The sequence below is a fragment of the Marmota flaviventris genome, chromosome 9 (assembly GCF_047511675.1).
Source record: "Marmota flaviventris isolate mMarFla1 chromosome 9, mMarFla1.hap1, whole genome shotgun sequence".
NCBI lineage: Eukaryota > Metazoa > Chordata > Mammalia > Rodentia > Sciuridae > Marmota > Marmota flaviventris.
This window is the reverse complement of record NC_092506.1, coordinates 110,975,035-111,000,754: the sequence shown is the minus strand read 5'-3', so window position 1 is coordinate 111,000,754 and position 25,720 is coordinate 110,975,035. Positions and strand designations below refer to the sequence as shown.

Here is a 25,720-nt window from a genome sequence, read left to right as displayed (position 1 = left end):
TTCCATGCGATTGGGAGCCCCCACTGACATGTGGAGAAGTGTCCCACAGAGACTGGCTGGCCACCACTCCTTTGCTTACTAACTGTGGGACTTGCACACCTAGTAAAACTCAGCTTCTCTGCGCCTTCACTTTCTCATCAGAGAAGTAGGGAGATGACGCCTGCCTCTCCAGTTACAGTGTAGTGTAGGGCATCACCAAAAGTGTGTAATGGCCCCGAGCACTTGGCAGCTGCCCAGTGATGCTGGTCCTCTGTCCCTTCTGCATTCCAACACAGAGAACTTCACTGCTTGGAAATCCTTTGTTCCTCAGCAGATTTAAAAAGGTCTTTTCAATATATCTCCAAAAACAAAGCATCAGGAAGACAGGAAACAAATGAATTAGCTCTCACATATGTTTTACACCTGCATCCGAACCAACTGACGTTACCAAGTCCCAGCCACAGGCCAAGGCATGGAGAGTGACACACACCACCCCTTGAAGCTGGCATTAATGAGAGCATTTTGCAGATGGAGATACTGCAGCCCGAGCACATTAGAAACTTGTCCAAGCTCATAGGAAACGTCTCACCAGAAAGTTATATGCATGAGGATAGATGCTGTCTAAAAGGGAAGCTCAGGAAATCAAAAATTGTTGTTCATCCTGTTTGCCACCAATATCCATAGCCACTGACACAGTGAGCTCTCAACAAATGGTGAATGTAGGGATGGATGGAAAAAGCTCAAGGACCAAAACCAGAATTGCCTGGAAGGTTAAGGCCAACCCATGCCTGCAGCTGACTTGTGGCATATTTCTATGAAAAGGCAAGTAATGATAGAGAAGGTGCAAGGTCAAAGAGCCCTGCTCAGAGTCCTGTTCTCAAACAACCAGAGAAGCTGCCAGATCTGAGCTCTTGCCTTGATTCCCATGATTTTGAAGGGACATGAGGTACCAAATCAAATGGCCACCTGTTGAATATCAAGGCAGATTGTCTCTTGAGTCACCCACCCCATATGAGTATTCACTGTCCACTATGTGCCAGGCCCTGTGCTAGGTATCAGAGATGCAAGGGCTAATCAAGATGGCCCCACCTCTCAGTCATAAGGATGGAGCAAAAGATAAGAAACCAGTGGGGCACAGTAGTGATACCTGTAATCCCAGCCACTCAGGAGGCTGAGGTGGGAGGATTGCAAGTTCAAGATCTGCCCAGGCAACTTAGGAAGACCCTGTATCAAAATAAAACAAACAAATAAGTAAGGGATGGAGGTGCAGCTGACAGGTAGAATGCTACTGTGTTTAATTCCCAGTATAGGAAAGGAGGGAAGTAGGGACAGAGGGACAGAGGGAGGGAGGGAGGAAGGAAGGGAGGCCTTAACCACATCTGTGGAGTCTCATAGCAAAGGTTTATCCAATCAGCCCTCTGTATCTTTGGGTTCTGCATCTACAACCAACTGCAGATCAAAACAATTGTCTGTACTGAACATGTACAGACCTTTGTCTTATCATCATTCCCCCAATGATACAGTGTAACTGTATACATTGCGTTTACCTTGTGTTAGGCTTTACAAGTCATCTAGGATGATTTAAAGTATCATGGATATGATGAATATGCAAATATTACACCATTTTAAGGGACTTGAGCATTTGAGGATGTGGGCTTGCAGGAGGAGTCTTCAAACCCATCCTCCCAATGATGCTAAGGGATGATTGTGCAAGGTGGAAGGGTAGGAAGGTGTTGCCAGAGGAGGGAGTGTCCACCCATCTAGATGGATGAGAGAGACCACACCAAGTATCTTGTTAGGGTCTTGAAATATGGGTGGGATGAGAAGACTACAGTATCTCTGGGGGACGGAACATGTCAAAGGCACAGAACTGGAATTGTTGGGACATGTTCTCAGAACAACTCATGCAACTAGCCCTGTGGGGTGGGGGAGAAAAGGGAGGGTCAGGAAGCGAGACTGGGGAGGCAGACAGGCAGGGGTGCTCATCCTTACCATTCAGGGTGCTCGCAGGCTAGAAAAGACAGAGCTCTGCCCTGGGTGACTCTGGACAATCCATTCCCTTCTCTGAGCTTTCGGTTGCTTCTCTGTGCAAGATTGGATAAGATGACTGCTGAGGTTCCTTTCAGCTTCAAACATTGCATGACATTTCTGACTAATGCCCAAGATCAAATATGTACACAAGACCAGAGGCATAGGAAAATACACAAAGAAACATGGGTTAATCTAGTGCAAACTGTGGAAGACCTGTAAGGACTAGCTACACTGGTAAGTCTCAGAAATATCTGCAGAGTCATCCCCTGGCTTCCAGAACCCCATAGTTCCTCCCTCAGCCCTCAAGGAAGGAGGGATCCCAGTTGTTACCTGCAGCAGTCTCTCCCTGCAAGATCTCAGTGCCCCTAGCAGGAATTACAGGAAGCAGCAGACAGGAGGGCTGCCTTCTTGCCTCAGTGCTGGTCCAAGGGCTCAAGCAGAAATTCACTTCACTCCCCAGATCCCAGCACTCAGGGAAAAGGTACTTTGGTAAAAAGTCCTAGGAATCCTCCCCATGGCCCTCAGTTCCTAAGACCGACTTTGTTGTCAATCTGCACTCATCAAGGAAGGGGAGGACTTGGAACCCAACAAATCCTAAAACTGGAAGGATTTTAGGAAGGTTCTTAGTTTGAGGGCTGCTGGGGTATGAATGTTCATGTCGCCTCCATTCATATATTGAATTACGCCCCCCCCCAGGTGATGGCATTAAGATGAGATGTTTGCTTCCACAGAGTGGAGCCCTCATGAATGGGTCTTGTGTCTTATAAAAAAGCTCCAAGGAAGCCTGTCCCTTGTACCATAGAAGGATACAGTGAAAAGACACTAAGAGCCAGGGAATTGGCTTCACCAGATGTCAAATCTGCCTTGATCTTGGTCTCTCCAGCTTACAGAACTGTGAGAAATATAGTTCCATTGTTTGTAAGCATTTCAATCTATGGTATTCTAACAATCCAAATGGATTAAGACTTCATTCTTTTGAGAATCATAAAGGTCACCTGAGCTTTCTGTAGAAAGACACAAACATATTTGGTTTGTATACAAGTTCAGAAGTGTCAGAACCCCCTTTGCAGAACATAGAGGTCCTCAGACACCGGGTTCAGGGTTTAAGGTTCTCCTGCCCTAGTTTAATCTATTTTGCTCAATGAGGAAATTGAAGCTGAGAAGGATTAAGTGACTTCTCCAGTGTCACACAGCTAATTAGAACAGAGCCAGGTCTCAGAAAATCAGGCCAGCATCAGCCCTGAGCAGGGAGAGTCCTGGGAGGTACCATCACTGTGTCTGACCCAGAGCTAGGCCTCTGGCAGATGGTGTGGCTCAGCTCTGGCGGGGGGCACAGACAGGGCGAGGGGGCAACCAAGCTGGACTGCCAGGTGCTCAGCCTTGATCATCAGCCATTCCCAAGTTTCTCTCTACTGCTTCATTCACTCTTTGTGACAGCTGACCTTTCCATGGCCCCAGCCAGAAGGGACTTGGATAATGGTTCCCTGACTCTGAACAGCCCCTAGGATCCATCCCACTCACCACATAGAACACTCCTCTTAAGGAAAACCAGAGGACCAGCTCTCCTCGCTGGAGTTCTTCTGGCTTCCCACATTCTTGTCCCCATAATGTGAGCAGATTAGGATCTGTGCATGGCAAAGCCTACACCTGGAATGAGGAGTGGGATTTAATAGAACTCAAGCTCTGAAGTCAGACAGGCTCAGATTCAAATTGTGCCTCAGCTACTTTATAAATGAGCTGACATTTAACCTTTATAAGCCTCTGTTTTTCCATCTAAACAATCAGGACCATCCTAGTATCACTTCATAGAGTTGGTGTCAGGATTAAATGAGATAATGTATCTAAAATGCTTAGCACCATGCCTGGCAATATATTGTAGCTGTTTTATCACACTGCCCAGTGGTTCCCAGCAGAGTAGATCCTCTTCAGGATCCCAAATCTAGCTACGTATTGTCTCCCTAAACAATGGAGAAAAGGGGAGACATCTTCCATACTTTCTAAAATTTGCAAAGAGTACAAAAGACTCCAGAGAAGGCTTGGAAGAGCTTGCTGCCATTGGCAGCTGCTGCCCTTGAGATGTTATAAGTTTGCTCTTCTGGACACTTTAAAGGCAAGTTGTCACCTTTCTGGAATGGTTAAATAGTAATCCAACAAGGAAACAAGGGAACTAGTCACATGAGCTCTCATGGCCGCCCACCTACAAGTTTATCTGGCAGGAGCTTCACCTCAGCAAACACAGGATGAGGCAAAAAGGGTAGGCACTCACCTGAAAGGAAGCAGAAACCATAGGTGAGGACCTCAGTCACACTTACCTAGAAGCCAGGACTTGGGTAAACCATTCTCTCTTCAAATATTGAAGCTCAGCCAATGCTGTGCTAATAGACAAGCTCCGGAAGGGAAGGCAAGGAAAGGGAAGAGAAGAGAATGGAAGAGAAGGGAGGGGTGAGGAAAGGAAGGGAGAGAATCCTGACTCTAGCTCTGCCAATTCTCTTAGTGTAAACACTCCCACCGTGCTGGATTTGGAGATACCACTGTGGCATTGGTGAATGCAGAGTTGGGAAGAGATGCACACAATTGGCTCTTCCAAGCTGGTACTAGGTGGCCACTGCAGTGACAGTCACCTCCAAGCCCAGCAGGACAGGACAGGGGACTTCCATCCCCACCATCTGGTCCTGACACTTTCCCTAAGGACATGGTCTCTCTCTCCTTCCTGCAGTTCCCTCACCTGTGGCTCTCCTGGCCAGGCTTTGTGTCCCCAGCTTTATCCATGTGCTTCTTAAAGCCTGGCTGACAGAGCTGGCAGTACCTACCACATGATCTGAACCGTGCCCCATAGAACCTTTCAGCACCTGCTTGGACTGGATATGTCATAAGAGAATTTTTTTTAGGTCTTTCTGCCTATTTGTAGTGCCCAGACGTGCCTTGGGTTCACTGTGCAGTTACTCAATAGCTTCTGGTGAGGTTGACAATAACCATTTCCAATAACCTGTTGCTCCTCGGCTCTTGCAGAACACCAGCCTGGGACCCACATGACCATGCAAGCCAGGGGTGGCAGCACCAGCAGGACACCCACTGCCAGTCTCTCCCAGAGAGTGACAGTGTGAGTTAGGTCAACTTCAAAAGGATAGAAAGGAGCCTCTCCTCAAACTACAGAAGTGGAGCTCTCAGGCCCACCTTAGAGTACATACTGTTTGTCCTGACTTTTAGCACATCCCTTTCTTCATAAGTACATATGATATAGTTATTCTTACAACTATCTACCACTTACAGTGCACTTACAATGTGTCCAGATTTGGTTCTGTACCTTTGGACAGATGACAAGAATGCCCCTCTCCTCACCTTTACCTCCTAGTTTTGACATGCATTATCTCAGGAACTCTCCATTTTGCATTTTGAGGACACCGAAGGTGGACACCTGAGATCAAGAGCCAAGCGTCAGCTGGAGGGACTGCTCTGTTGTGTGGGAAGTCTCAAGGGCTTGTAGGGGGAGGGGTTACGGTTTAGATCTGGAATGTCCAAAAAGTCCATGTGTCAGACAGTGATGCAAAACGCAGAGGTGAAAAGATTGGCTCTTGAGGGCTCAGCAGAAGATTAGTCCATTTGTTGGATTAATGATCTGAATAGAATACTGGGTGGTAACTGTAGGCAGGCAGGCATGGCTGGAGGATGTAGGTCACTGCAGCCTTGGGGACGATAGCCAACCCTGATGCTTTCCCTCTCTCCTCTTCTTTCCCTTCCCTTCCCTTTTCTGCACCCCTGCCCTCCTTCCTCCCTTCCCTTCTCTCCTCTCATCTCCTCTCCTCCTCCTTCTTCTTCTTCCTCTTCCTCCTCCCCTCTTTCTCTCTCCCCCCTCCCCCTCCCCCCTCCCCCTCTTTCTCAGCTGCCATGAGCTGAGCATCTTCCCTCCTCCACACCCTTCCAACATGATGCTCTGCCTTACTTCAGGCCCAGAGGAATGGACTTGACTGACTATGGACTGAAACCTCTGAAACTGTGAGCCAAAATAAACTCTTCCTCCTCTATTTTTGTTTTCTCACAGTGACAAAAAGCTGACATGATAACACAGGGGACCAATGGCACAAGCATCCTGAGCTGGCTTTTTGTGGACTCAGGAGCCAGGAGAAGACCTGGCCTATAAGCAGGAGGGGCTTTAAACGACCCTCCCTTTCGATGACCCTTTCTCTCAGACCAGCCTCCCTCATTGGCCTCTCTGGCCAGAGAACTTTCTCAGGGTGAATAAGAAGTGCAGATCCTCCTGCAGTTCAGGGTCCGACCACCAGACTCCTTTTCATTGCTATGACCCCTCTGTGGATCAACCAGAGCCTCAAACAATGTCCCTGATGGTTTCCCATGGTCAAACACATCACCAGAACACACAGATGCCCACCTCCCATCCCTCCGAAAACCTTGTAAACTCAATTATTTCTGAACAAACAGGAAATGGCTAGTGTGCCCAGGGCTTTTCCGGCACTACTCATTCCTATTCCTAGTATGAAACAGCTCCTGAGTGGCCCAGTGAATAGGCTGGTGGGAGTAGTTAAGCAAGGGTAAAAGTGGTGAATAAATACTATTTATCTTCAAAAGGTGTTAAGTCTAAAGTCTCAGCTCTCGTCTGGAATTCCTTCCCATTCTTCCACTATAACATGTGAGCCGGCACGTATGTGTGTGCTCTCACACCTTCCCAGCCACCCTCATCCTCTGCTCTGACGGGGCTGCTAGGTGGGATGGCCCCAAATCAGGTCACCTCTCTGGGGCCCAGCTATTGATGTGCAAGGTTTGTGCAATCCCTGGTATGCCTATTAGCAATCAGCCTCCCACTGGGCCAGCCTCTTGGAAAGTAAACTTTCATGTTCGCATTTAGTGATGGCTGGTGGTTCAGAATCACTCCCCTGGATCTGTTTGAAGCTGAGTCCTTAATCAAAGCTAGCAGGCTCTCCCTTCGCCCCCTCATCACTGAAAGGTTATCATTAAAGGGAAGAAAGGAACTTGGTTTCTGTGGTTGGGCTGCCTTGCTTGGATGTGGGACTCTGAGAGAAGTAGGGGAGCTTGGTTTCACCCACAAACCTTGTGTGCAAATCCTAGCTCTGCCATTAGCAGCTGGGTGACTCTGGGCAAGTTGTGGGGCCTCTCGGATCCTCAGCAAATGTTCCCAGGTGCTGTGAGGGTTGAAGGAAAATATATGTTTGGTGACTGCTTATTCAACTGCCAAGCCCTACGGGTGTGTTTGTTGCCAATAATCCCTATTCACAGCCTGGCTTCCACATTCTCTGACCTGTGTTCTAGTCCCTCAGGCTCTTGGCTCCAAAAGCCTTCCAAGGAACTTTCTAGAAATAGTGGACCTCATTGGCCTCTCTGGCCAGAGAACTTTCTCAGGATGAATAAGAAGTCCATAGCAAGAAAAGGGGTGGTAGAATCAAAAGCAGGATCCAAGTTGTAGCTGGCAGCAAAGCTCTTGGCCCGTGACCTTCACCTAAACCATTTCAGGGACAGATTTGCACTGTAGACTGGCGGCTACCCAGCTATCCCCATCTCCTCCCTCCTCTCCCTGAAAGTGACACGGGAGAGATTCTATTTGAGCTTTCTTGTTTTTGAAGGCAAAAGAAATATTGGTCTAGGGCCTCCATCTAGCTATATAGATAGCTGGATAAATAATTATTAAATAAATAAATAAGTGGAAATAAACAAAGAAAGCCTCCAATGAGCTTGAATTGCTGCCGTGCTGAGAGGTAACTGGCAGATTCCATTTAATTATAAGATACAGAGCTGTAATGGAGCGTGTGGCGCTCGAGGAGGATCTCCGTAATAGAGGGCAGCAGGGTTCCTGCCTGTTCCACTGGGTCTACCCCTCACCCCTTGCTGGGGGCTGGGGCTGGTCGCAGGAGCAGCAACTGCAGGGCACACAGCTGCTGTGCCTCTGGGCCTTGCTCTGCCAGGTGAATAAGGTCTCACCAAACCCAGGCTCTAGGATCCTTGGTGGCCACAGCTCCCAAGGTAGCCTGGATTAGGACACCCTGGAGAATGGTCGCAGCCCAGGGCATGAGCACTGCATATTTAGACCCCACCCTCCTTCCACGCCAGTGGAGGTGCACAGTGTAGCTGGACAGGGCTCACCCACAAGGCCAGTCCTGGCCATTAGAAGGCAAATGGAGGCAACTCTGACTGTGTAGTGGCTAGGGACAAGAACCTACCATCAACACTTGACCTCCCTCCTGTGCTGCTTTTCTGCCCAGAAAGTGGAATGGACACTCCCAGCCCACTGGAACCCAGCTTACCCTCTTCCACCCAAGGTCTCTAAACACCCTACACTCTCCCATTCTCAAGAGATTTTTTTCCTTCTGTCTGTCATCCTCCCTGTACTATGTGAAAGCAGACATCTCCCTCCACCCCCACCCAGGGGTCTCAAGAGCAAAGGATGGCCACTCCTGATGACTTCAATGGTGAACTCTTACGGGACTCTCAGTCAATCCCCCACATTCCCAATTTTATTTAGGCCATAAGTGGTGGCGAGGTGGTTTGTAAGCACATCACTAAACAGCAGTCTTGCCCTACTGCCAGCCCACCCTGAGCAGGCAGGCGCCTACCATGCTTCCCTACGTCTCCCCAGGAAGGAGTTCACACTGACCTGTCCCCTGGGATCCCAGGAGGGTTTCCAGTCAGTGCTCCTGACCATGGGCCACAATGCCCATGACCATTGGCCAGCACCTTCTAATGGTCTTCTCTTCCTGGGTCTCTCCTGGTCCCTGAGCAGTGCTGAATCCTGGGAGAATCCAGGGACTGGGGCTGGACTCTGGAACCAAACAGGCCTGGGTTTTTATCCTGGATCCTTTACTTCCCCATTGTGCAAGCGCAGTGAGGCAAAAATTCTGTATCTTCATTAATCTGTGTGAAGACTAAATCCTCAAGTCAAGTTTATATTCACAGGTTCTTATTGGGCCTCTGCCTTTGCAAAGATCTGGACCTCAAGAAAATGGCCATGGACAGTACGGGAGCACTTGGCAGCAGAGTGGGATCCCTCATTGTCCTTGTGCTGAGTCTTTCGGGGACTCTGTTGGTCTTATAAGAAAAAAAGAAAAATAAGAGATGCCCTCTCTCTGCCTGACCTCCTAGACATGATTGACTGAACGTCCCAGGTGGAGCTCCCCAGGGGCAGGGCACACAGCTGCTGTGCATCTGGCCCCAGTCAAACATCACTCACTGCCTTCCAACTTCCTCTTACAAGACGTCTTAAAGGCTTCCAGGCATATGGCCCTCAGCAGCTCCTACTCCTCACAGGGTAAATAGTCTGATGACAGGCCAGGGGGCCAGAATGACCTTCATGATCCTATGTTTCCCCACTGAGCAATTGACCCACTGGGGTTAGACATCTTAAAAAGAGATGGCCTGAGCTATTCCTGTCCAATTTCTCATAAAATTCTTTAATCAACAATATTACCACCACCCTCGTCCCCCAATCCTCCGCACAAAGAGATTTCATTTAATTAATTTTACTGTGCTCAACACGTACTAGCTATAAGGCCCTAAGAACGTTACTTAACCTTTTGGAGCCTCAGTTTCCTCTTCTGTCCAATGGGAATACCTTATAGTTTTTCTGAGGATTAACAAGGATAATACATGCAAAATTCTTAACTCAGAGAATGATTATTCACAAGTAAGTGAAGTTGGCTTTGCCCCAGGTGGGTAAGCCCTTAGTGACTGCTAACCATGGAAAGGGACAAGGCTTGGCTATGTTCAGCCCCCAAGGGGAATAGCCAGTGTCCCAATTCCAGTATGGGGGCGGGGTGGACTCTGCCAACCTGGGGGGGCTAAGCATCCTGAGGAAGGCCACATTGTGGATCGGCTGGTGGCCAGTTGGAATTCTAGGCAGTTCATCAGTTGAGAGAAAGAGCCCAGGCAGTGTCTGAGGGGAGGGGAGAAGCCCAGCCCTCCAGGAAAGAAAGGTGACAAGAGTCAGCCAAGGGATTGAGACTCAGAGTTGGTGAGGGGTTGTGTCTGACGGAGAATGGAGTCAGAGCGTGGTAGGATGTACCGAGCAGTGGGCGGCCAGATGGGGCTATTCCAAGCTTCACCGCTTGACAGCTGTGGGCTCTGGGCAAACTCCTGGCCCCTCTAAAATGTCAGTTTCTGGGCTGCAGATGTAGCTCAGTGGTAGAGTACATGACTAGCAGGTGCAAGGCCCTGTGTTCACTCCCTAGCACAGGAAAAAAAAAATTGAAAGTCAATTTCTTTATAAATAAATGGGGATAATAGTATCTATTTTCATGAGGTTGTTGTGCAGGTGGAACAAGAGGAGAAGAATGTTCATTGCCACTCTTTCAATGTGGGCATTCCTCCCACCCCAGGATGTACAGGCTCAGGCCAGTAGAGCAGAGATGTGGAGAAATCAAAGGATTCATGACCACATGGGCACCCAGATTTCCTGCAGGCACTTAGGATCTGGAGCCAATGGCAACACAGACCATTCTAGACCCCACAGCTGGTGGTGAAGAGTTGCTAATAATGCTCCTGCCTTGGCCAGGCAGTGATTAGGGCCGTGCCAGCCAGAAAATGGCACAGCTGAGGCAGGCCGAGGAGGGCAGGGCTGGCAATCAGCTGCCCCAATGTCAGTCATTGCTCCTGCTGCACAAAGCCACAAGCAAGTGCCTGAAGGAGTGTTGTCCCCACCAGAGTAAGGAAGGATGGGCTGGTGGTCACAGAACCTTTTTGGAATGACTACAAATGATTGTCAACTCTTCCTAAAAAAAAACAATATCTCAACATGAGCTTTCTATGTAATTCATTATTTTAAAAACTTAATTTAAGACCACAGCTGTTTCAAGTTTCTCTTATAAGAATTTAATTGGTATGTAATAGCATAGTTAATTAAATACAAATCAATAGTTTAAAACAACTAATTGATACTTAATATGAATGGGGGGAAACTTAGTTCTAATATAATTAACTCATATTAAGTAAGCTATGAAATAGCAATTATGTCTTTACAACAATGTAAAGTTTATAGTTCTTTAATAAACTTAGATTAGCAAGCAGTGAGACTCAAAAATTATGAAACAGGTATTATTGGGCTATCAAACACTTATTATTTGTCCTAGAGGGCCACATCCAGGCACTAGTAAAAATTAATAAACTACCTAATCCTCTTCCTTAGGTCTCTTTACTATAGAAGTTGATCAGAAAATGGTGATCTTTGCATGATTTATGGACATCATTATCGCCTGGGATGTGAGTAATTATGCTGAAAATAGAAGTAGGCAGAATGGAGGCAGAAAGCAGGAGTTTAGCAGAATCAAGGTGAAAGCTTCCCCAACACAAGACGCCAGTGTCCTGCAATCAGGAAGAAATTGCGGGGCAGAATGGCAACTGATGGCTATTGATAGACGATCGCCTATGAGAGACAGGTGACGGACACCCAACAAAGACCTACCCAGCACGATCTCCAGCCCCACGGCCCTGTGTGGGGCACCCCTCAGCAGCTTGTGGCTCTGCTTCCCCCTCAGGGCTCCAGCAGCAAGGATGACCACTCGAGTGGAAATAACTTGTGTGCTGCTCATGACGCTTTCTCTGCTGAACTGTTACTTGTCTTGACTTTCATTTAGCTTCTCACAAGTGCAGGTTGAGCACTCATAATCCAAAAATCCAAACTCCAAAAGGTTCCCAAAGCTGAAATTTTGTACCCCAAAAGTTTTGAATTTCAGAGCATTTTGGATTTTGGACTTTTGTATGAAGGATGCTCAAAGAGTACAATCTATGTAAATATTCAAAAGTCAAAAAACTCCAAAATTGAAACACTTCTGATCCCAAGCATTTGGATAAGAGCTACTCAACTTGTCTGTGCCTTTGGGACAGGAATATGGCCTTACGTGGTGAGGTGGTAGAAATTTTAGGAGGTAGTAGTTGATGGACTAGTTGAAGTAAGTAAGTCACTGGGGGCATGTTCTTGATTGATGTATCACATAGTCAATCAACCCCTCCCTTTCTTTCTCCCTCCCCACCCCCGACCCTCACTTGCTGGCCATTGTTAGGTGAGCAGATCTGTGTTATCATGTGCTCCTCACAGTGCTAGGGCTAAGTAACTATGGACTGAAACCTCTGAAATTGTGAGCCAAAATTAACCTTTTCTCCTTTAAGTTGATTTTCTCTGGTATTTTGTCATAGCAATGGAAAACTGACTAACACATGCATAGCAGCCTGTCAATGAGTGTTTGTGGGGTGGATTTTATTCCACTCATTTTTATCATTAAGTGCTGATTGTGGAGGGTGCATGAATGCTTGCAGCAAAGGCTACCCATAGTGCCCCACTGTTGTTTCTCCAAAACAAGCCATTCATGCTCTGAGTTCAAGGCAGCTGGTTAAATATGTAATCCCTCAGACTGAAAATTCTGCTCACGTTATCAGCTGGGTCCTCTTCGTTGGGGACCTCATCATCTCAAACACAGGAAGTTTCCTTTGTCAGCACCCTGCTTTGATTTTGTGCTGATCTTTCCTGTGAAAGACATTGTGGTCATCTTTCCCAGCTTTCTCTGATTGACCCACTCGGTCACTTAGCCTCAAAATCTCTCCTTAGAATGTCTCTCAGACTCACCATTTCTTCTCTGTTCCCAACACCTCTAGTCCCTTAGCCTCCTCTGCTTCTGCCCATTAGCTTATCTTCCTGACACCCTTCAGTTTTTCAGTCCTTCTGACTTATAGCTACTGAACAAAGACCACCTAATAGTTCATTGCATGACCTTGGCAAAGTCATTCTAAGTCTCTGTGTCTCTGCTTTCACATTTGTTTAGGAAAAAAAAAAAAAAAAAGAGGTGAGGATGGTCCTTGCTGATCTCTAGTACTGAACTCAACCTTCTTAGGTACTTCATGCCCAGCACTTTTCACTACATGTTGGCTCATTTGATCTTCATAGTCATCATGCAGGCAGGGTCTCAGTATCTGCAATTTATAGATGAGAAAACTAAAGTTCAGGGAAGCACTGAGGACTGCTCACTGTTAAGTGCGCAGCACGGCATCAGAAAGCTCTATTAGTTCAGCAGCATCCGTGGCCTCCCGGTGACTCCAACCAGGTCCAGCTGGCATCTTCTCCATATGGCCTCAGGCACCATCTGGGGAATTGAAGCTATTTTCAGCCCCTCTGCTGCTCTCTGTGTTGAGGTGGCGGGGATCTGGAGGCTCTGAGTGTCCCCCTGAGAAAACTCAGCGTCCTTTCACTTGCTTTCTGATCTCTGTCTTCAGAGAGCAGGAAGGGGGAGCAGCTGGAAAGCCATCATCTTTCACCTGGAGTATGGCAATAGTCTCCCAGCTGGCTCCCTCCTTGGGCTGCTCTCCTTTATCATCTGCACTCGTGCTAACGTGATCTTTATTCAGTGCAAGGCTAGCCTCTCCATCCCCTGCTCAGCCTTCCTCTTGGCTTCCCACCCCCTGTAGGAGAAAGTTCAGACTTCTAAGGAGGCTCTCAGCTGCTCCAGGATCTGGTCTCTGCCTGTCTCTTTCATCTCCTTTCCTTTCCTCCCCAAATCTCGGCCATAATCACGCCAAACTGCCCACCCATAATATTCGATTTCTTGTTTGGTGGATCTCTAGAGACATGCTCAACTCAAATAGCTCCAAGTGGAAAAGACCAGTTTTCAGCAACTGAATGAGATTGTGAATTTGATGGCTTCCTAAAAAATAAATAAATAAATAGCCCACAACTGTGAAATTACCATAATACCTGAACTATTGTGAGTGGACAATCGGGGGACAGGATAGGAAGTCTTCCTACAAGCAGACATCCCAATGCACTGGTCAGCTTCAGACATGGGGAAGGAGCAGGGGCTGGCACCTGTCTTAGCCACAGTTACTTGACAGCTCATTAGCCTCTGGATGCGGTGATAAGCAAGCACTGTGCTGGCCAGCATGGTCCTCACACAGGAAGCAGGAATTCCAGAGACACCCTGGGCTGCCAATGGGTGCTCTGTCAAGTCCCTATCTACAAATGAGATCCCATTCCGAAGTATTGGTATTAGGATTTTAACACATGAATGTGAGGGTCCAATTTGACCTTTAATACTGCCCTTTCCCAGACCACTAATGTCTGTCTTGATTTGTAACAACTGCAGCCCTAGGATCCCACATCTTTCTCTAAGAATTAAGCCAGAAATCAGCCCTGAATTGTGGGATGAGCTAGAGTTTTGGGCTTGAATTGTCATTTCACTTCTCTGAGTCTTGGTTTCTAAAACCAAAATGGAGGAAATAATTTCTGCCTAGCCTGCTTCACAGAGATGCTGAGAGCATCTAATGAGACAGTGAATGTGACAATATGGTGAAAAAATAAGTATCTCACAAATGTGAAGTAGTATCACTGCATCATTATTATTACTAAGATTAAAGGAATTCTATAGCTAGAAAAAGCCCTATCTATACCCTCTGAAACTGAAGAAACCCATTGCATTTATAAAGCCATCCCTTTTTATTCCTCCCAAGAGGAAATCCCACAATGTTCCCCGGTTGCGGAACTGTTCTGTGTCCCAATGAATTACAAGTTTCATTCACTCTACAACCATCCTCACCTCCCTAAATGCATTGTGCTACATCTAAGCCCACCTGTTTTCATTCTGACCTGGACTGGGGAGTAATGATCACTCCTCGATATTTTTAGTCAGCCCTTTCTTTAAGCCAGCAGATTTTCCCCAAACATTTGCCATGTAAGGAACATTGAGCTGGATACTGAGACTGAGAGCTGAAAAAGGCACAGTCCTGACCCTTCTTTTGCTCACAATTTATAAGCCAAGAGTTCCCAGGGGTGCAAGCTTCCTTTCTCCCTAAAAAGCATACCTTGTCCTGATAACTGTTTCCTTGAATAGGCAATATTGCCTAAACTTTGTTCTCCCAAATACTGCCCTCCACACCCTATTTGCAGATGACCCTGAACTTCTTTGCTATGAATTTCCCTTTTAAGTTAGGACTTCATTCATGTAAATCACTTTCCATGAATGCCTTCAGTGTATCTGGGTGGTTCTGCTACTGATTGAGCCAAAGATGTCAGCCCAGAGCCTTCTTGGAGAAGACCCCATCATCTTGCTGTTCCAAAATGGGCATCTGTGATCTGACTCAACCATCTCAGTGCCATATGGCAAGGAAGGTGACCATCTGGTGGCTGATCTACCTCACAAAGTGAGAGATTCCTGTTCTTTCTGCCATATTCTTTCATCTCTCTATTCAGTTCTGTTCATTTACAAAAGTCAATACCCTAGTTATATTGACTTTGTGGAATTGCCCCCAAGTCAAAGTGGTTACTTCCTGTTCCTTCCCACTTCTCTCTGCAGTCTGTCTTTAACAATGGCCCAATTCCCCAACTTTTGTTTACAGATTCTCCTCCCCTCCAAGCCTTCTGTCACTGCATCATGCCTCACATGTGGACTCAGTGACCTCTAATTTAGCTCTACATTCCTCTCCAAGGAGCATCTCAAATTTTCCTGTACAGAAAACTAGCTAATTCTCGCTTGACGAATCCTCCAACCTGCTTGTTCTTGCAGAGATTCCAGTGGTTTTTTTCCCACTTCTCAGCAAAGACTCTATCAGAGAGCCCTCTCACTTAATAAATATCTGCAGTGTGCTTATTAGCGCCATGTAATGTAGCCTCCTAAATAATTAAGACTAACCCACACGTGTCAAATTAAATGAGCCAAATACATTGAGAAATTACCTCGTCCTCAATTTCTTTTATTAATCAGGGCTTTTTTAAAACTTCTTTTCCTGCTCATTTACAAAAATCAAACATGGTTAGGGAGACTCTTGCTCATAATAACTATGCACATGAAATATCTCCTTAGGCAATAACCCTGGGGGGGACATTCTAGCATGTGACAAAGGAAAAGTTGAGTTGGACTGAGAGAGACAGCCAACATAGATAATCAAATACAACAAGTTGCTTAGACTTTAAGTTTTTAGGAGGATTATTCCCCCTTCCACTTTCCTGTGAGTTCAGGAGACTATTCAGAAGATCAATTGGAACACTGGCCAAGTCCATCCAGCACCTTCTGCCCTCCTTCCTCAGAACTCCCCTGGGCTCAGTCCAGGATCTCAGACTCTCTTTCTCATTAGCAACCACTGCCAAGGTTCCTATTTGCTTTAAATGGGTATAAGAAGTCAATGGCAAATATAATAGGAATCGTCAGCAATTGTATCCTTCCAATGATGGGCAACGCCTAGAATTCTAATGCCTGTCTTCAGCATGCTGAGGTTTCAATACCATCTCCAGCAAGAAGCTATTGTTGGATGAAGCTCAGCGCCTCCTCACAGCTTGTATTTCCGCTGGCCCCCTCCTGGCATGCTGCATTCCTGCCTCTTGGAGGTGGTTGTTAGAAAGAATCCACAAATAGAGTAAGTAAACATCAAAGGGGCTTTGATCCACACGGCCCTCGACAGAGCAGGAGCCCCTGAAGAAAGGGCCAAGGCCTTGGATGGAAGAACTTAACATCGTCAATTTGGGTGCCTGAGATGTGATGCTGTTTGAAGTGAGGGCGGTTTGGCTGCGCCTTCAGATCAGCGAGCGAGTGTGCAGGGGAAGGAAGAGAAGTGAGTGCCTTTGGAAACAGCACCCTCAGATCTGCCTCTCTGCTCTTTACTGATAGTCAATAAACCCCTTTAAAGAATCAGGAGATCAAAGCAGGCGACCTCCCTGGGCCGTGGCATTCTGCCACCGCCTGCCACGCTTTGTTTTTCTCTAGGGCAGGAGCCCCCAAGCTTGACTTATCTGTCTCTCACGGGCCCTACACTCCCTTTTATCTTGCTACCTTGGAGGGGGGACCTGAACAGCAGAAAGTGGATGGAGAGTCAGGAGGAGGAATGAGTCCACTCTGCCTGTCCCTAACAGCCAAGGCACGGACTGGCTGGAGCTCAGACACATGCAGAGTCTCCTGGAGAATTTGCATGACACCCCACTCACTGTCCTCTGAGAAGGGAGGAAGTAGCTAGGTGCCTGGGAATCCTGGCAAGAACTCGGGGAAACAGTAGTCACTTTCCCTCTTCTAGAAATCGCACTCCCCATTTTCCCAGTTTATGGCAGCTGTCACATTTGTATGATATGTACACAAAGAGGTGGAGATGAGGAGTCTAAAGTAATCAAGGGTAGTCATTTAACGTTGTTGAAACTCAATTTTCCCATCTGTGTCACATGAATAGCATTAGCCCATCTGCTTACCTCCAGGGGCTGTTATGAGCATTAAATGGGAAATTGGGTATGGAATTGCTTAAGAACCCTGATTTGCTTAAGACAAATCAGGATCAAAGGATAAATACCAGAGAGGAAAGCTTGCCGTCTCATCTCATGAGGCAGATGTACTCTACTCTAATGCTCCACACAATAGGCACTGATTTACAAAATACTGTGAAACAGATAAATAAATGTCTCTTGAATTTGTTACCTGGAATTATTGTTCCATCTTGTTTTTCCAGTTGGGTCAAAGCTCTGTGGGTTCTTGTGTCTCTTAGCTCTCCAACCCCTGAACTCTTAGTCTACAACTTCTTAAATGCTGGACAACAGTGCTAAATTGGTGTCTCAACATAGGGAAGTCCCAGAAACTCACCCATTCCAAAAAATAGAGAGTCCTTCTGCCTATACCTCAACCCCTACATCTTCCCTTGAACTCACCCAATCACCTTCACCCTGGGGTACCCACTGTGTCTGATTGTACTCTCACCTAAGATACCAGAAACTAGTCCTGCCTCTCCTCTGGCAGGTCTGACCACAATCCCAAGGTGATCTTGTCACTTTCCCTAAGCTTGGGTGGTAAAGGTCCTCAATAGCCCAGAGTAATGGTTATGATCATGGATTCCAGAGCCACACGGTGTAGGTTCAAAATTCTGTCTCTGCCATCTGCTAGCTCATTCATCTAAGGTTACTTATTTAATATATTCATAAATGGGGATGATATCAAATGGGAAATGATCTTGCATGATGTTGTGAGACACGAATAAGAACTACTGACTTGAAATTATGCCTGGAATATAGTAAGTGCTATATAAATGTTTGTTAAATAAATAAGAAACCCTGTTTATAAGAGCAACAAACTTCACAGCCTCTTACAGAGGGGCTTCCCCTGATATCAGACTTATTCTCAACTCACCCACCTATGCTTTTCTTCCAGAACTGGGCCTCCAGAAGAGAGGATGCTGTCTGGTGCTGGGCTATATGGCCAAGGACAAGTTTCGGAGAATGAATGAAGGTCAGTGAGAACCTCTTTACCGTCTCAGGGGTGATATGGAGGGAAGGAACTATGCCCGATGGCTATGATACAGAGGAACCTGACACATCTCAGAGAGTGGGTGGCTCCACTGGATTATCAGGAACCTGTCTGCATAGTAACATGGGGAAGAGCAGCTAATGCCGGAGACACAGGATGCTGACCCATATAGCCTTTTCTTTTTGCTATCAACCCTCTTCCCTTTGAATCCTCTACTTCTCTTCCTGTCTCTTCCCTAGCTTTGTCCCTCACCCACCTACCCGGCCATTTAAATCTGCTTTTCTCATCTTTCTAATCTAAACATCTCTGTCCTTCTCTTCAATCATTCACATTTCTTGAATGCCTATTGAATAAATAGCATCTTGCAGAGCACTTAGGAGAATCCTAAAGAATAAGGCAGTGCCTGGACTATAGTAAGTGCTATGTGAGTGTTTTATTCTCAAAGAGCTTGCACTTGGAAATCTGTCCTTTTCCAACTCCATTGACCTGCCTCTCCCTCCTACTCACAAGCCATTCTGCTTTCCTCTTGTACCCGGTCTTTCCTCTGAGGCTTGCCTGAGTCACAGAAGACTTGGAGAAAGTATTAACATTGACGCAGAGGCTTGGATGGAAGAGAAGTGCCGTCACTTATGGGCCTGCTGTAATAAAGAACCAATCCTCTCTATCCCCAGCCATCTGTCTTCGTGCAGCTAATAACCCTCTTCATCAGATGCCACAGACTGTTTGTCAGGATTCAAAAGTAGATAAACAATGGCCAGGGATGCCATTTATTCATTAAAGTCAGACAAATGAAGCCTTGGCTTCCCATCAACCCCACTTGCCACGAGCTGGGCCCCTTCCTCCCAAGGCTCAGAGCCTCTATAGCCTCATCCCCACTCCAGGAAAGGAGGAGGAAGATCACCTCCATCCCCTATGTCCCCCAGAGGCCAACCACAGCAGAGTTCTAGTGCCCTCTTCCTGTGACTTTCAGCTGACTCTGCTTCCAGCCCACCATTTATAACACCAACGACCCCATGTGCTCCAGACCTGAGCACTTACCAGCTATGGTTCTGCCACAAGCACCCATCATGGTGACAGTCTGATAGGAATTAGGTCAGCACAGTTAAGCCCAGGAAGCGTTCACCTCCCCCATTTGCCACCCTCTCTATATAAGAAGGCTCTGGAAGCCGCTTCTCAGTTAGGGGAGTCCCATGGCTGAGCACAGTTAGTATGGGGTCTAAATATTCTATGTCCTGCCCATCAATCTCTTTCACTGACTTTCTTTCTCTCTTCGTTTCTTTCTTAACGGACCCCTCCCAACACTGCCACCTTGACAAGAGTGCTAGGCTGTGATTTCTCATTTGCAGGAATAGATAGTGTGCCCCTGTCCGTGGTGCTGAACAGACATGTTCTCTTGCTGGTCGTGCTCACTAGAAAAGCAGCACCAAGGTTCCTAGGGATTAGGGAAGCCAAAAAGTCAGAAGCTGGGTTGGATTTGAAACTCCAAGCTCCAGGGTTCTGACCCCAGCTTCTAGGTGACCATGGAGATGAGGGGTGGTGAGCAAGCTGAGCCAACATATGTGATGAGTTACAAGTCTCAACCAATAAAACGGAGACAGGGTGAAAGGAGGGTGTGAGTGGAGCAGGAGAGGTGCAGTAGGTGGGTCAGCTTGGTCTCTGGAGAGGTGGAAAACATGGAGGTGAGGAAGAGGGAGGACTTCCTCTACTCCAGACATCCTTGCTACCCCCAGTGCTACATTATACATGTTTCTCTCTAAAGCTCACGTGCCCAACCTCCAACACATCTTCAGATAAGAAAAGGCATCCACAAGCATGGGGAGCTGTTTTATGGTTTATAATTATCTCATACTAATACCCAAAAATAATTATAATTCACACGTATTAATAATTGATCTGGGATAGCAGTCATGACATTAATCAAGAAACAGAAATCTCTGTTCATGCCACACAACATACCTTGGTATAAATTGAACAATTGGCAAAATAGTAAAAAATAATTATTTTTCTTCCAGTTGCTGGAATTAGTAAGATACTGGAACAATTAGCTGCTTCTTCTATTAAAGATAAGGTGGTGATCATTATACTTCCAATTCAGAAGAAATACAAAAGACCTGCTTGTGCTGTACAAAAGCATATTTGTTTTGTCTAACAGTATCTTAATAGGGCGTCTGTCACCCAGGGACAAGTGGTCCCCTATTTCACTTGTTTCCCTGTTAATTTGGTATCTTTTTATTTTCTTCTCACTCCACTCCCCCCTCCTCACTATATTCCAAAAAAAAATAAATAACAGCTTGAAAAGGAGCAAAAGTAAAATAATGAATGAACAGGAGCTTTATAGATCTGGGATTTATCATAAGTTAGAGTAATCGCAATTGGTGCTGTTAAACTACACAAAGCAATAAAAAAGAAAACGCAATTCGAAGATCATTTAAGGAGGCATGTGATAGTCAATGAGAGGTTTGCTCTATTTGGAAGTGCTTAATAGCTTCGCAGAGAGAATCTGCAACATTCACAGGGATGGATGTGGTTGGTAATGCGGGGAGTGTGTGTGTGTGTGTGTGTGTGTGTGTGTGTGTTTTCTTTCCTGTTTGGACTCGACACATCTGAGGCATCCAATGGCGATATGAACAAAAATCAATGAGGGGCAGACAAGAAAGGAGGGAATAAAGACAGGCTGGCCATAAGAATATCAAATTTGTTTGCCATCCCTGTCTTCCTGTGATTAAAAGCAGCACACTTTAAAGCAATTGCAGAGAGGAGATCATTTCTTCATGCATCAAACATTCATTGAGTATTATAAAAATTATGCCAATTTTTAAAAAATAAGTGCCAGGCATTCTTGTCATCACTGGAGATATAAAAATGAATAAGACATCATCCCTGCCCTCAAGGAGCTCACAATAAAAACATTGGGGCACATCGCAGTGTAAATGTCACCTCTACAGAGACCCTGCCATATGCCTTACCCAAGCTGAGCACCCCTTTTCCCCACCATATGCTCCATCATGGCAACCAGTCTATTCATTTAGGTGGGACTACACAGGAGGGCTCTCCTTCTTCATTTTGTTGTGTTTAATACAATTTGCAATTACATGTTGGACCCAGAACTAGTAGCAGGAGGGAAAAATCTTTACTTTCTTCTTCCTCTCCCATCCCGGGCCTTGTGTCTTGCACACTCAAAGTTTATTTAAGCATTCATTTTATTTGAATGAGTGACAGTAAAGGAATGTACCAAATCACCTGTAGGTGTCAGGTGTGTCTTGAGAAGAAGCTCATCCAGCAGAGCAGACAGAGGCCGAGAGTTCCACCAAATGAGTCTCCAGGTATTCAGCAACTCCCAGACTCTCACTTCAATCCCAGGACTAGAGCCCCTTCCTGGGAGGCCAGAGCAGAGGCAGGTGAGCAGAGCAGAAGGGCCAGGCCTTCCTCGGGGTGATCTTCCTGCTCTCCACACGCATTCCTGCCTCGCCCCACCTACTGCTGGGCGTTCTTGGGTGTCTCTAGGCAGATATTATCCATCATCTCTGTTCTCACTGTTCTCTCACCCATCATTCCAACACACACACACACACACACACACACACACACACACACACCCTTCACCTTCCTTTCTCAGATCTCCCCCTGATGACTCCTTCTGCCTGAAGCCGCCAGAACCACCTTCTTACTGAACGTGGCTCACACAGAGCTGGTCTTCTTCCTAGGCAGAGCAGAAAGTTGTCACAAGGTATCAGGTGAGGAGCTCTGCCTGCCTCAGAAAGCTCAATGGCCCTGCATGTTGGAACCATGGACAACCTCAGAGATGACAGTGCAGCCTGCCAACTCAGGAACATTGAGCCACTTACTAGGATCAGCAAGTGGACTCTAGTCCTGGTCTATGGTCTCTCAGGGCTCTGGGAATTCTTAAAGATGAGGCTGAGATTATGAACAGAACAGAAGCCCCCTAACTCCTTAACTTGGCTTGGTTTTTCAGGGTGGCTAGAAAGGCAGAGAAAGTGGTCGTGGCAAGGGGAAAGAAAGGGCGGAATGCAAGAGAGACTTAGAGCAAGGAAACAGGAAAGACAATTAATTCCTAAGGAACCAGAAAATTCCATGATAGAACTGCTGAGAAGAGGTAATGAGGAAGAGGATGCTTAAGGGGTGAAGAAGCATGAAGCTTTGACCTCCCCTTCCCACCAGCCCCTGAGGCCAAGGTGGGACTACACAGGAGAGCTCTCCTTCTTCATGTGGGTGCCATCCCCAGTTGCAGAGGGGGCAGGCAGCAGATTTCTAGGACATTCATTTAGTGACCAGCTGCTTCTCCCAGCTCAGTGAAGGGAAAGCAGAAATGCCTCCCAGCACTGTCCCATCATCACTCCTGAGTGATTAGTAAAGGAAGCTATGCTCACTGCACACCCAGGGCTTCCTGGGGAGGGGCTACAGCACCTCGGAAGGAGAAAGCAGGCTCCACAGACAGCTGGCCCCCTACTGGCTCTTGCTTGGGCCACAGCTCTTAGATGATGCCATGGTCCTAGTCCAGGCTCTGTGTGCAAACGTTCCTCCACTGTGGTGTCCATCTCCAACTGTCAGCCCTATGAGGGATGCTGAGCCCTGAAAATCTGGCATCTCCAACAGCCCTGAAATTATCTGTGATGGTATAGGAGTCTGTTATTTCTTTCTACATCCCATCCCTAATCCATAAAACTGAGATTAAAACTTCCTCAGAAGAATTAGAATTCCCCAGAATTCATGGGGGTGGGTAGAGATGCCCCACAAGTCAGGGAGTAAGTGCCAACTGTGAATACTTACCCCTGGCAAGTCTCTGGACATCTGGATTTCAATATTCTCCTACAAGAGATTGAATAATGTCAGATAAGATCACTTAAGAAGAAAGAAACACATCTTTTAGGAAATGGGGAACCAGAAAATTCCATGATAGAACTGCTGAGAAGAGGTAATGAGGAAGAGGATGCTTAAGGCCCCTACATGGGGCCTTGGTTTTCCTAGTTCCTCCTCTTGGGATACATGTCACACTGGAAACACCCTCTCCCTAACCCCTCACATGTTAATTCTTGCTCATCCTAGAAATCTCAGTTCAAATATCTGCCCCATTGAAGCCTCCTCTGACCCACCCTCCCCAGTCTAGGTCAAGCAACTGTACTAAGTGCTCTAGTAGAGCCTCATCCCTTCCCTCTTAACTCGGTTTGCACATGAGTTCATATTGCATAAATGTCATTATGCAAAACTCTTATTTGGCTCTCAATGCCCTGTCTGCACCTTGTTCTCATCTCCCATCACATAATTTTTTTGTCTGTGTGGTACTGGGGATTCAACTCTACCACTGCGCTACATCTCCAGCTCCCATCTCATGATTTTTAAAATGCCTTGGTCACCAAAGGAACCAGTAAGAGGGAGTCAACTAATTTTTTCTTGGCAACCTCCTAAGAAAGATGTGTTTCTTTCTTCTGTCTGTTCTCACAGGGCCAGATCAGACCACTGTCATCTCCACTCTTGGTGGCATAGAGGCAGTTTAGAAAGCCTGCAGATGAGCTGCATTTGTCTCAGGGCATAGGGGAAGCAGGAGTAAGGTGGCCTGGGGGACCTGACCCCAGGAAGAATGAGCCTCGCTGGTGCAGCGCTTCTCACCCGAACTGTGGCAGCCACACTCCGGCTCATGCTAAGGGTGCACAATCATTTTCCTGAGACCGTTTCTCCACTGCCTGCCAGAGCCCCCGGGATGTTAGCTAATATTGTCATTTTGTTATTTGGGGCTTTTGGGTGCATTTTTTCTTATTTCATTTTTCTTACTGATGTGTTTTCTTCCACTGGGGCTGCAAAGCTGGTTATTTGTATAACGTCCCTGTTTATTATTTATAGCAAGACTCAGATTTCTGGGGCACTTTATGATTGTTATTTAATTCACTCAGCATCTTGGAACAAGAGACCCACAATTTCCATTCTCTTGCCATGATCCAATGGAGGATTCTAGAACTGTGTCCCAGGCCCATTCCTCTGGCCACCAGACATCTCTCCTACTGGAGAAATGTCTAAGGCAGGGGTGTCGCCTACGCTGCAGAGTCCACCAAGATCCTTTTCAAATTTCTTTTTCTCTCATGCCCATATCCAGTCCTCACCAAGTCCTAGGACATTGGTCTCCTGAGTGTCTCTAGAATCCATCCGCCTCTCTCCATCCCCGTCCATATGTCCAATACCCATCTCCGTCCCTAGTCAGTTCATTTTCCACACTTCATCCAGAGCCATGTTTCCAATACAAATCTGATGTCATGTTCCTCTGGAAATTATTTCAATGGTTTTCCATTGCTTTTTGGAAAAATGCCCAAATCCTTTGCATGATTTGTAAGTCTCTGCATGATCTGGTTCTTGCCTACCTCCAGGGCCTCATTCTACTCCCTTAATATTCTGTACAACATCACATGGTCCTTCTTCCTGCTCTTCAAGGACAGCATGCTCCTGCCTACATGGGGCCTTGGTTTTCCTAGTTCCTCCTCTTGGGATACATGTCACACTGGAAACACCCTCTCCCTAACCCCTCACATGTTAATTCTTGCTCATCCTAGAAATCTCAGTTCAAATATCTGCCCCATTGAAGCCTCCTCTGACCCACCCTCCCCAGTCTAGGTCAAGCAACTGTACTAAGTGCTCTAGTAGAGCCTCATCCCTTCCCTCTTAACTCGGTTTGCACATGAGTTCATATTGCAATTGTTTAATTGATAGCCATCTCCCCTGTCAGTAAGTAAGTTCCGTTTTGTCTCTTTTATGCCCCCAGAGCCTAGCACAGAGTTTGCCCAGAATGATCAGTAACAACAAAGTGAGGACAGTGACCTTTTCTGCCCCTGGTCTGTATCTCCAAGATGCTAGAGCTGGACAATTTGAGAATCACAAACTCTTAGGGAAAAAAACTTAATAAATCCACCTGGAGAAGAGAAAATTGCAACTCAGAAAAGGCATGTGACTTGCCCAGCATAACACAGCCAGGGGACAGTCAAGCCAGGACTGGAACCTAATCTTCTGACCTATCTAGTTCTTTCTCCACTTCACTATGCTATTCTTAAAGACTGAGGATGACATGGTTAAGTGGATCACTCAGGGACACCTGCCTGCCACAAGTTTCGAGCCATATTTTGAGACAAGCAGCACAGGTCCTGGGGAAATGGAATGGAAGTAGGTCCCTTGAATATCGACATGGGCAAATACACAGAGTAAAGTCATCCCCTCCTGTGGCCCAGCACTGAGCCAGGCACAGAAGCTCCCAAGATCATGGACATGATCTCTGTCCTCAGAAATTGTTGCCCTCCACTTGGAGACATGGGACACACTTCCCACCAGTTGTTTTGTGCTTGATTTTGGTTTTAGCTTTTCATTTTTGCACGGTGACTCGTACACTTAATGATCAAGCATTATGGCTTAGGAGTCGGAGAGATTCTAGGTTCCAGATATAGTCAGAGCTGGCTTAGCACCATATAACTAGAGATTCTGGAGGCCAGGAGAGACAAAAT

The 25,720-nt window shown here is 46.6% G+C and overlaps 1 protein-coding gene across 1 annotated transcript in view; it reads left to right on the top strand.

The window, feature by feature from the left end:
• The window catches only part of Kirrel3 (kirre like nephrin family adhesion molecule 3), a 547,920-nt gene that overhangs the window by 406,386 nt on the left and 115,814 nt on the right, over positions 1-25,720 (top strand). Inside the window, exon 2 of the mRNA XM_027945488.2 lies at positions 18,129-18,206. Within this exon, the coding sequence (XP_027801289.1) occupies positions 18,129-18,206 (78 nt within the window). The remainder of the gene's footprint in view (positions 1-18,128; positions 18,207-25,720) is intronic.